Below are 12,872 nucleotides of genomic sequence, written 5' to 3'. Positions count from 1 at the left end.
AGCATCCCCTGGAGGAGGAGCAGTAGAGAGCTCAGAAGAAGAGGACTTCACCTCCCTCGCTTTCATACTTCATCTCCTTCCCCACCTCGTCTTTCTTCAATCAGCCTTCTTGGCACATACTGCTTCTCTGCGTCATTGAGCCACTTCATCAGTTGGATAAGGACCTCTCGGCCCGCATGAATCACCCCTCTCAAGTCTTTTCATCAGCACCTCCAGGATGCACGAAGGCCGGGTCCGGGAATAACACACCCTGGGGGCTGAGTTCGCACTGGACACAAACCCTGAAACATGTGTGTACACAGATCTGTGATGAGGTCAGAGGTCAGAGCAGATGTCAGATGATGGGTATGCCAGACTAACCCTTGACCCAGGTTTTGAAATTGAAGTGGAATCAGTAACATATGTGTTCTACTTTTCTACTTGGGTCACTTTCCCGGGTGGAGAGACACATTTGATGTATTAGCGCCTCCAACAAGGAGCTTCTGTGGGGGAACTATTAGCCCATACTGAAATCATGGATGGAATTATAACAAAACCAAATGAAAAAAGATGTCTGCTATGAGAGAAGTCAACATTGGGAACTTGGACGTTAATTAGGCTTTAGTGATGGCAATAATAGTCATTGAGTACGTCTTGATTTATGGTCGGAATTTTCATACAGTGGAACCTTGGTTAGAATCATTAATCCGCTCCAGAAGGTCAGACTCAACCAAAATGTACGTAATTTTTCTCATACGAAATAATATAACACCAATTATTGTCTTCCAGAAAGCCAATAATGTTAAAATAAAACACATTTTTGTCGTTTTAATATCTAAGTTCTACATGGAGAAAACAATTCTAAATACATATAAATGAATGAAATGACTTTTCACTTTTACCTTTCACTTTTATCTCTAGTGAAGACACCATTTTTGTGTTTTCCAATTCACTTGTCCAAAAGTTGTGTCCACGTTAGTCTCTCTGCCACAATCAAGGTCACCTTAAATGGCCATTTTGTCACGGTGCGGCTTCAGAGTTTTATGGTTCGACCCCATATAATATATTTATTACTATGCAGCAGGATGACGCAGTAGCATGGTAAACTCAAACACAAGACAATGAACCGACAAACAAAGCAGCGCGCACCTGAACTAAATAGCAATCACAAATTGAAAACAGGTGCAGGAGAAAGTGGAGAGGAACGGAAAACAGAACAGAGCAACAGAGGAAGTGAATACAAAATAAGGGCACGAACGAGGAACAGAGAAAAAGACGAAAACTAAAAAGCTGTCACGAGGGGGTGAAGCCCGATCGTGACACATTTATCACTTTCATTCATCATATATAGGCATTTGGAATTGTTGTTTGTGTGATATATAATTGTAAAAGTGTGAAATGCGTTTGTGTTAAAATTTAAACACATAAAACAGTTATGTGGCATAACTGTACTAGTTAGCAAAGAACTACAGAGCCAACTGCTTATGACATCATAAACAGGCGACAGAGCTGACTTCCAGTTCCTGTTTCCACTTGAGCGAGCTCATCAACTGCTAACAAGAATGTTCAGTGATTAAAAGAACACTGATAGTCTCACATCATGTGTTAATAACACAACCAGACACACGTCATATTTAGACGCTAATCCTAAAATGTATGTGAACAGGGGCAAATTTTGGCAGAAATTTTCGACCTTAACCGATGTTGTACTGTATTTCCTTTATTTTAAAAAAGCCAGTCAGAGATGCTGCAGTGTGAAAATTCAGACTTTGGGTTTCCCCCACCAGTCTGCAAAACAAGAGCCTGCAGCTGTTTCTTGTGCCATTTATCACAATGAGCCTCCAGTCAGCACCATTTCTGGAGCAGGGAAGCGCTTTGTTAATTCCTTTCATTGCCATAAAAGAAAGCCATAAAGACTGGATCTCATAATTCCTGTTGCAGAACTAGATCATTGCATAATGAAGGGAAGGAAAGTATCTTTTTGTCTCCAGACCAGACCCAAAAAGGCTGGCTTCATATTTCGGCTCACTAGTCCCCCCCACTCAAGTTGCTCATATGGTCCCTTCTGTCTATTAGAGCCTTTTAACCTTGATTTATTTTAGAAGCAGCTTTAAATCTAGTGCTGCGCTGTGTGTCCGTCTCCATCAGATGATTATCTGTGTCCCGTGTTGGCCCCGGCCCACACTGTTTGCTCAGCACATCTGAACTGCTGACCTGTGTGTGTGTGCGTGTGTGTGTGTGTTTGGCTGCTGGCTTGCACTGATTCATACACTTCCTGTCCCGTATTGTGACACTGATGCCCGTGTTTGCTGTCACTGCACTTCACATGTCACTATTTGCACTGTGGCTAGTCAGCCACTGGGAGCTTGGCTTTATCCTTCATTCAATTCATCTTCATTTTAACACAGTCATGGTTACACATAGGCCTGACATCTGATTTGGAGGATTTTGATCAAAATATTTCTCATTCACACAAAGCCAGTTATAATTTATACGTGACATGTGGTAATAGAGGTAAAATGTTCAGCATACATGTACGACTGTTAAAAATACCCACAATTTATATGTAACCTGTTGTTATGTCTTTATGCTTCACTGATAATGATTTTTCTTCAAATGCACTTTTTGACGGTCTTTTGATACACCATGGTTGCTGTGAGACGCCAATGTTAACCATATATAACTTCTACACCACGACTCTGATTCCATCTGTACATGGATCTTCATATATCATCTATATCTATACATTGTATAATTTAAAATGTGCAGAGAGGGTTCTGGCACTGAATGTAATCTAATAATTCCAACAGTCACTTTTATTGTAATGGGAGTGGAGCGGGGGGGGGGGGGGGGGGGGTTGTCAACAATACAGTGTTTGCGCCTTTACTGATTTTTGTCAAACGAATTTAAATATTAGTGAGTGACAACAGGTGGAGATCTGAAACATTTAAGTTTGACAAAAATGCAAAACAATGGAAATCACAAAGTGCGGAAACTTTTTCACACCACTGTATATATTTTTGACCACATTACAATGCTAATGTTACAATGCTAAAAACCTTTAAAATGTCAGCATGTGAGGTACAATTATGGAACAGATATATTAACATTAAGTCAGTTTAAGAGGCGGTGCAATATGTTACAACAACATGGAATAAGACCAAAAGGAGAAACATACTGAATAATATAACTTGACCTTATAACTTTTATATAACTCCTTTTTCGACCATTTTTGTTGTTTGTTTTTCAAATTTTGCAAATATTCAACTATCTTCTGAAATACTCTTTGTAAATTTCCTACTTGTAATATTATACCTTTTTTCCCATAATATTTTGAATTTATTCCTGTATTAACTTCTTCCCCTTTCCAAAAATGACAACTTTGTTTATTGTTTCTTATAATATTATGATATATGATGTTTTTTAATATTTCAACTTTATGCTACTAAATGACATAATTTTACCTAATCTGAGGAGGTTATGTTTTTGCCCACATGTATCTGTTTGTGTTCAATATAACTTGAAAAGTTTTTAATGGATTTGGATGAAATCTTCAGTAATTGTCAGAAATGGGAAATGAAAGAACTGATCCAATTTTGGAGGTGATCCAGATCACCATCTGGATCCAGGAATTTTTTTTTAAAGATTCTTTAACACTGCAAGATTGGTCACATAACTCCACCAGAAATGGTCAAAAAATTCTGCACAAGTTTCCAACAGGTTCTACAAAATATCAAAGACTGATCCAGATAATGGAATAATTCCAGATACTAAGAAAAAATAGGGACTCTTTGGAATTGGAAAACTTAGATTTTTGTGAACTAATATTGATGTCATTATGGATCCAATTGCTTATGGTATGTTGTTATGGTCTCTCTTCATATCTAATTATCTAGATAAAATAAATATACGACTATATTTATACGACAACGCCTCTCCCCCAAAGCCATCTGGGATAAGCTCCAGCATACATCCTAATGAGGATAAGCGGTAAAAGGAAATTGATGGATGGATTTACCATGTCAAACACAAGAAGTAAACACACTATTAGGTTAGACTTAAATAAGCTGTGCAGGGCTCTACATTAAAAACAAAAATGACTTGCCCATGGGGAATCCTTAAGGTGAGAACTACTTGCCCGAACTTGCCCCATGTAAAATGAAAAGACTGCCATAATGATATCATGTAATTTTTTGTGGCATCACATGAGAATCTCAAATAAATACAATAATGAAATAAATAATACCTTACACATCGTAGTCGTAGTAAGCAGTGATATTTATAAGTTGTGCACCACAATGAAACATTATTGAATAGACACATTTGTGTACTAGTAAAGTGTTTTTAATCCAGAAAAAAGCTCAATGGTCAAACAATAATTTGTGAAGCAAAGGTGAGAAAAATCCACAGAGAAATGGAAGCGCTAGATTTTGTAGCTTGTGCAAAATCAGCACTTGGTATTGGATCTAATCGGTGGTGTTTCATTGTGACCACTTCAAATTGTCACAGCAATGTGATTCACTCACCTGTGCCTTCATTTGATTTGCTGCCGCTAAAAAAATACTTGTTTAGGAGGCACTGGTTCATCACTTTTTGCTGTTTCCTTCAGAATTAGACGATGTTGGCAGCGACGCCATGATGGATGTTTTCGTAGTCAAACGATCGCTGATTGGTTGATCGCGAACAACGGGTGTGGGTAAAACGCGGACTGTGGATTACGGACCGCGGTCTAAATAAACGATTCTGATTGGTCCATTTCAAGATTTGCAAGGATTCCTTTGCAAATTATCAGCGGAATTACGCAGTCCGTGTTTTACCAACACCCAACAAGAACCGCTTTAAAAAAACTCTTGGCAGTACGGCATGCTAAAGTGCACTTGCCCGACGGGAATATCACTGATTGGATTTACTTGCCCGAATTTTGTTTTAACTTGCCCCGGGCCATCGGTACATCGTTATTGTCGAGCCCTGCTGTGCTTCTTTTTCTTGGAGGTTTTACAAATATTTGCAATGAATAAAAATAACAAAGTCAAGAGATAATAAGTCATGATAAAGTCAAGCTGAATAATTATTTTGATCATGTTTACATCAGACCAGTGCATTACAAATTTGAGCAAGTGGAGATAATCTCAAAAGAATTCTGTTGATGTTGTGTATTCTGTTTAGTTTGGGAGGGCTCATGTTCATATCTAATGAGGGTACAAAGCAAGAGTGACTCATCAGGCCACATGAGGGCCCCAGAGAGAACAACCAGGAGGGAAGGAAGGCTCCTCAGTCATTCAGTCTAATTCATTATTCACTGATTCAAGTAAAGGCTGTTCCAAATAATTAACAAGTGGGGCAAATATATGGTCCTTTAGTTGGATCTGCACTAAAATGCAATGGATTCTTCCTTAGTTCTGTTTGTCATGGTAGGCCAATTGGTCCTGCCCCCCACCCCCTAAAATAATCCACAAGTCACATCACTGAGTCATGCATCATTTGACTCACTTCTGATCACACACTCGTGAACTTTCATTCATCACACTTGGAGAATCCCCTCAGTCTTATCATTTATCTGGTTTTTGTTCCACTTCACTTTTAATGCAATGTATTAGCTTTGATTGTTGAAGCTATGACAGTGAGTAGCACCACACTGCTGATCAAAGAATTTACATTTTGCAATGTTGAATTTTAAAGGGGAACTGCACCTTTTGGGGGATTTTGCCTGCCATTCACAATCCTTGTGAAACAAGAACACATATTTCTTTCCCTTTTCTGTGCATTCTACCGAAAGAAAACGAATCAGTATGAGTTAGCTAACAATTTAGGTCATTAAGACCTACCTATTTTGACTACGAAGTCCTCTAACAAAAAAATAACCTGTAACAATGTTGTATTGTTTCATATACATGCTGTGATCATGCATTGACAAGTACATTGATGATATGGAATAACAGTATCTTGCCTTATTTGTGATAAAGAAAAACTGAAACTTCTTTCCTAGGAGCATTGATTTAGCCCCAGGAGCTTACGCTACTTCCATCAACAACAGCAGCATAGACACAGTTACAACACATACAAAGTGCACTTTCATTTGAATGGCTGTGTCTTCCAGCACAAGACTTGTGCTCCAGTCCTCAGTTTAAAATGCTGACAGCAAACAAGCATCTTGTTGAGTCTCTGTAGCAAAACTGAGAGCTAGGTATCCACTCTTCCATCTGTTCAGTCTGTGAGTGACGCTGGGATGAGCTGGGATGTTAGCTGCTACATGCTGTAGCTTAGTTACACTACAATTCAGTTATATAAATGGAACACTGTATGGCGTTTTTTTTAAGCTTTTTTTGTTTTGTTAGAGCTTTAGTGTAAAAATACAGTCGTTACCTTCCATGACAAGCATTGCTAGCTCGCTCATGCTTACTTGTTTTCTCTCCGTAGAACATATATTAATAACATAAATAACACATATAAATATAAATAATGCATATTTCACTGAACACATGCGATTCCAAAAAACTTACAGTTTTCCTTTTTTAAGTCCCCCTAAAATAGAAATAACATTTTTTTAAAAAGGACTCATAATGAGTAGCTGCACCATTGTTGTTCATCACCTCAAAATTGGTTTGGGTTTGCTTGATGCCAGTGTTTACAGAAGACGAGTGGGAATGTTTGTCCAGGCATCCACTTTTTGGAACTGATGTGCATTTTTGGAGACTTCCCTTGCCATCCATCCCCAGATGTTCTCAATTGGATTTAGATCAGGGATGCAGGATGGTCAAAAAGAGTAAAGTTATTCCTTTGGGGAAGAAGGTCTTTGTCAGGTAGCTATTGTAAACTGCAGTGCTTGTAATTACCTCACAGACAATGGCCTTCAGTCATGAGGGATGCCCCCTGCAACATTTCCACATAGCCATCTGCCATTTGACGCCCCTGCACAACCTGAAGCACCTCAGATTATGGTGGTGTTCCACTGTGCCATGTGGAAAACATCTCAGGTGAAATCACCTTGTCATGCCAGTAACGTTGGAAGACAGGTAATACATTCATGAGGCTATGTTTTCATCAGCCTATTTCACTTTAATTATTGTTTGCAATAAATTGCTTACTCATTGCCATTTTCTGCATGCCATTTTGGGCATGCACTAGATTGCGAAGCTGCAGATAGAATATTGATTGCTTGTTCTGGTGACAAATTGTTGTTGTTCTGAGGAGTTTCACTGCTCCTGGTGACTATGTTTGACTTTTGGTGTTACACACCAATACAGGAAATCAACTGACTCGTTTCCTGATGCAGCAATTTCACACAAGCTGTACATTAAACATTTTATGGATTTTGTGCTGTAATGTGTCACAGAGACCATAACAATTGCTAACGGGCTTCAGTGTTGCATTGTTGTCAACTGGAACACACATGCTGTTGCACGTCTGTGCTGGCCTTGCAGTGTTACTTTAGTGACTGATTTGTTGGTGACTCCTCGTGAGTAATGACTCATGATATGATGGGGCGAGAGCCCTTGGAATGTCTGGGAGGAAACCCCCGACGGCTTGAAAGACATCTGTAATCCTCAATGAAGCTATACACCCCCAAAACCCCCAGCTGTTTCCTTATGCCCTACTCTCAAACTGTTACATTGGAGTCTCATATTGGTACTTTATAGTACATCATCACTGTCTGACTGATGACAACCATGTATGTTGCATCTCTTTTACGGCAAAGTATTTTAAGAAACACACTAAAATCAACAAATGATTATAAAGTTTACTTAAGAGTTATAACTTGGATAGTGGCCATATTGTATCAACCTTGAGAGACCTTGGGCTGTTTTTTGGCTCCATTCTTCCACATAAGACCATCCCAATCTTAATGATTATCTCAGTTATTAATCTGGCACTTTGATCATGTAGCATTTTCCCTCTTTGTGTGGACAAACACAAGGTTGGAAGAGTTGATTGGTGTTGTCTGTGGTACTGAGTTCCCTTGTTGTGGTCGCCATAATAACTCGCAGCCTGAAAGGTCAGTTACAGAAATACCACAGTGCACATAAGCACATCACCCTAATTAAATATCTCAGTTGCCCTTCTCTTTTTACTTGGTAAGTATGTAGAAATGAGCTTTGAGGTGTGTTTCCCATCATCATATACCAGTATACAAAACCACAGCATCTTTTCGAATAGAAAATCAAACATTGGCTGAAGTAGAAAAATGAAATTATAACCTTCCCTAAACGATGCTATTTAAAGCCTTTGAACGGAGATCTGTTTGTGTTCGTACACTGTACTCTTAAGAAGTGGCTTAAAGGCAGGGAGGGTTCCAGTCCAGTCCCAGCACAGCGCTTTCATCTACTCCTAAATATGTACAGACTAACCATACTGAGAGACTTTCAGTAAAACCTATATGCAGTCCTGGTCTTCCTTCTTTGACGTAATCCCTGGTAGCATGTTGCAAGAACAGCAGAACTGAGCCTCACCGGTGACGCACTCATACAATCCGACATGTTCCGATATCCAATCACGCGCTAATGTCGCTCTCTATCCTCTTCCCGTTTCTCTCCCTTTCCAAAATCCGTCCGACATGCAGCAACTCCCATGAGGTCCTTTTGAATCCGAATGTGTCATCAGTGGGAAATTATGTAGGTCAATCTGCTTTGCTTCGTCTAAAGCCATTGAGATATGGCCATCATATTAATATCTAATTTCCATACAGTCACGATGCTTGTCATCACTGTGTTGACAAGTGACATCTTTTTAATGTTTACATGCTTTCTTTACATTCATCTTCGTTCATTGGGAATTTTCCCCAAAGTGGGATGAAAACTTATCTTATCTGGGTTGAGAATACATAAGTTTTTCAGTTGGGCAGCATCCAGAGAGAAGCCAAGCTCTCGGTCCACTGGGTATAGTTACTCTTTTGTAACATGTTGCATGGCCACGCTTGATCCTTTTGGCAATCTATAATCCATTTTCTGGTGGTCAGTCGGTGAGCACGCAATGGTGACCCCGAGCAATGTGTCACATGCAGCATATTACACAGGTGTCAGAGGCATGGAGATGAAATAGCATCTGTCATGACCCGTGTGACCAGAGTTCATGAATTAGAGCCTCGGCAAAATGCACGTTTGCAATCCAGCGATGGCCACAAAATCCTCTTTGGTGTGGAAAGTTGCCCTACTAGCGACATACTTTGTTGCGCTTGTTTGGCACTGATCGCTGTGGTTTTCTGTGTAGGCCAAGTGTTTGCTCCTAGCAATTTGTCACCGAGGCACTGTGTTTGTTTCATGGAGAAGAAGTCTCTCAAAGCTGTGATCTTCTGCTCCTCGCCGCCTCTCCAACTTCTGCTTCCCCCTCCTTTTTTTGTCTTGTCACAGCTGATGTTTTTGGCGCAGCAAATCACATAGACGCACACAGCACACATGCACAGGCTCTCCTTTTGCGCTTTTTAATCCTCCGTAAATTCCACCCACTAGCGGGGGGCATCCAATTCCTGACTCGGCTAGCCGGATCGTCGGCTGACATGAGGAAAAGAGAGCACAGTAACCGGACTACAGGGACACAAGGCGGAAAGAAAGAAAATGATGAATGGAGAGAACAGTGGGAGTGGAAGCAGCACGAGAACTGACACGACACGCTGACGACACCAAGCGGAGCGATCACATCTGGAACAGCTTGAGCCACTGCACCTGAAGGAGGACCTTCCCTTTTACCATTTTTTGTTGTCCTCTTAAAGTTTCTTTCTGTCTGGTTCTTCTGGAATGATTACTTGCTGAGCAAAGACAAAGAAAGTGTAAGTAGGAGACCAATACATTAACATGGAAACCAAAATACAAGGTAGGAATGACAAGCCTACAACCTTATCAGAATCTCTATCAAGAAGTGACTACATTGGCAAAAGTTAAACAGTTACTTGAAACTTAGACTCTGTTAGTTTTGGCACAGCTTGTTCCGCCACCCCACAGGTTTATACATACACACACAGTTTGCTTTGGAGGAAGATCCCAGGAGGCCACGCCAGGAGAGGAGAACACCTTCAAAAGAGCTAATAATACCCCACCCCCTCCACTTCACTCCTAGGGCTCGCCTTCCCAAAAGTGCCCTCCCTCTTTTGGCCTCCCAGCCTACCTGCACCAGTCACAACACGCTGAAGAGCCACCAGGAGCCGAGGGGATCTACAGGGCACAGCCGCAGTCGCAACGACTGAGCTCTACCTGGCTGCTTCAACACAGGATGTCAAAAGCCTCCAGGCTGACACGGCCTCCATCAGCCGGGGCCGTATCCAAACTGCCCTCCCCCAGAAAGGAATGCCCTGGCACAACTGCTTTGGCTGGTCAGGCCCGACTGCTTAGCGTGGGTGAGAAGCTGATGAGGGCGGGCACTGACAGCATGTTGGCCAGACAGAAATCGCTACCGGCTGCTGGGCCTCAGGACAAAGCACAAAGCGATGCACTGGGCCCAGGTGAGGTGGGACCCTCCATGGAGTCCAACCCTCCTAAGAGCAGAATCAGCCTACCGAAAGCATCAAGACAGGAACAAGCGTCTGGACCAAGTAAGCCATTTTAAAAATATACTCAATACTCAACTCTTTCATTATGTCAGGTCAAAAATTGTTCATGGTGAGATCAGTGATGCTCGGTGAGGTTCACGGCTGGTGAGGCACAGCGGTCCTTTGGAGTTTTTTAAAGGTTGTGCTAGGGATGAGCTGGATACTTGTTACGGGTAATGCATTTTTGCCGGATACGAGTATGAAACAAATACATTTGGTCATTATCCGTATTCGTGTTTAAAGACACTGCTCAGTATGTATTCTTTCCCGTTGCGGCGGCAGTGGCAGTGGTTCAGCGGTGCTTCACACGGTGCAATTGAGAGGTTGAAAACAGCTAGTCCTTTTTCACTATGCCTCCACTTTATTAGGTTTTCTTCAGTTCGCCTCTATTTTGGTTTGTATATAAAGTGACTTGGTAAACGTGTTCCATGACGTGCAATTGAGCGACACTCAACAACTTTAGGTACACTTGCACAGGAGCACAATGGCGTGTATGGCTCACATTAGCCATACAGAAAATAGCAGTATGCACCTTGCAATCTTAAACTTCTTTCATAACTACACGGTGCATTTTTTGAAGACAGCGGGCACACCAGGTGTTTTTTTTTTTGTCTGCTTGTTTCGGGTGGTTTGGCTGGTGATATAAAGTCAGTTGGTAAACTGCATGTAGTACTGCACGCGGTGCTTTTAAGAAAAATAATGTACAGCTTTAAGCTCTGCCCATTTCCGGTTAAACACACTCACTCACTGTGTATGCCCTACCCACTCCTTTTACGGATACGGATAATTGAGATGGGCAAAGAAAAAAAAGAAGAATTCACTTTGGTTAAAATGTTTTCTAATTGTTTTTTTGTCATTTATTTTTTTATTAATTGAAAAACATTTGTGATTTTACTTTTTGTCCATATATGAAGTATGCACCCTATTCTTCTTCAGGAAAAGCTCTAATACGTAGTTGAAAAAGTCTGCTCTCCTCCTGATGAGCTAATATATAATATATAATCCTCCATGTTGGCAGTCAAGTTCATTCATTCATTCAGCAGAGCATAAAAATATCTTGCTTTTGACTTGCTCTCCAGCTGGTGCTGGTGCTGTCTATGGAATGACAGCTCCTTCCAGCTCGCGCATTCCCTCCCGCGACTGTATTTGATCAAGAAATGCAGTGATTTTTTTTTTTTTTACTTAAAAAAGTGTTGGTGTTTTTTTTTCATCATCAGGTCACCTGTCTTGACCACACGACATTGGCTGTGAAAAAGTCAGCAATATAAAAGAGGCTTTGTAGGTCACGCTGTTTGTTATTAGAGTTCCTCCCTGCAGGAAAGGAAATTTGTTTTGTTAAGTATCTATTGTGTCAAGATCAGCCTCAAAAACCACACTGACACTTGTTGCTTCAGGCCCTGCTAGGATACTCATAGTAATCGCAACAGTAGTGTTTTGTTGAGTTTGCAGTCACAAAAATGGCATTATAGCCATTCAGCTACATGTCTTGTCAGGAGCAGTACAACCACCCCATTCATTTAAATTTTAGACAGAGTTTATTCTCAGAGGCTAATTGATCAGTGTCTCCTGCAGTCCTGTGTATGCTTCCCTGTATCGCCATGGCACTGAGTCTGACGTATTTGTCTCTGTGCAAAATCTCTGTGCTCAGTGCTGTAGCTGCGTTGTACCTCATTTGGCCGCTGATTATAAAGTTAGGGGGCTGTAATATGTTGAAAAAAAAAGAGTCTTATCATTCCCTCTTGGCACTCTCACCAGACTACCAACTCTGCAGGGTGCCAGCCTTCATGGTTGTGTCGGGTCACACTTACATCAGGAATTTAACCAGGTCGGCATGTCGTATCATCAGTTGATGTTTTTTTCACATCGTCCTGTCAGTCACACAGAAAGAAAGCAGTCATGGAAGGAAGGTTGGTTTAGGCGTTAGGCGATGGGAGTTGCAGGCGACAGAAAGGGGGTGAAGTAAAAGAGTGACAGAAGGAGGTCAGGAATGTGAGCCAGGCATGCTTGGAAATCAACAGGTTTTGAGCCGTGTCTGTGCGTGAATGCTTCCCTGCATAAAAGTGTGCTTGTGTGTTACAAGGGGGCAGGTTTGTACTGGAAACCAGATGTTCTATGTACTTAGTTGCGTCCTCATGAATACAAACGAGGACTGTGTCTCTTGGTCTTCATCGAGTAAACCAAATTGTCCTCTTAAAAAGTAAGAGAAACTGGTCGTCTCGGACCAAAGACGTAGTTATCCAAACGGTTTGTGTACTTCTGCTATGTTCTCATTGTGTCATTTTTACAAAAGTCTAGTCCCTGTTCTTTGTCTTGTATTTTGCCAGAATGATCATCAGCCACAGAATGCAAATAGGATAAAAACCAGTCACTCTGAATA

General features: G+C 41.1%; 1 protein-coding gene across 8 annotated transcripts in view; it reads left to right on the top strand.

The window, feature by feature from the left end:
• Positions 1-9,395: 9,395 nt before the first annotated feature.
• Positions 9,396-12,872, top strand: part of si:ch211-285f17.1 (sickle tail protein) — a 64,388-nt gene continuing 60,911 nt past the window's right edge. For 3 of the 8 annotated variants that reach the window (XR_009120680.1, XM_058060852.1, XM_058060859.1), the window contains exon 1: positions 9,397-10,498. Coding sequence is in view for 7 of the 8 variants with exons in the window: in XM_058060852.1 (XP_057916835.1) it covers positions 10,180-10,498 (319 nt within the window). In the remaining variant the exon portion in view is untranslated. Of the gene's footprint in view, positions 10,499-12,872 lie in introns of all 8 variants that reach the window. The other 5 variants (XM_058060855.1, XM_058060853.1, XM_058060854.1 and 2 more) reach the window with 3 other exon arrangements.

Source organism: Doryrhamphus excisus, chromosome 21 (genome assembly GCF_030265055.1).
Source record: "Doryrhamphus excisus isolate RoL2022-K1 chromosome 21, RoL_Dexc_1.0, whole genome shotgun sequence".
In the NCBI taxonomy this organism is placed as follows: Eukaryota; Metazoa; Chordata; class Actinopteri; order Syngnathiformes; family Syngnathidae; genus Doryrhamphus; species Doryrhamphus excisus.
This window is presented reverse-complemented; position numbering and strand designations above follow the sequence as displayed.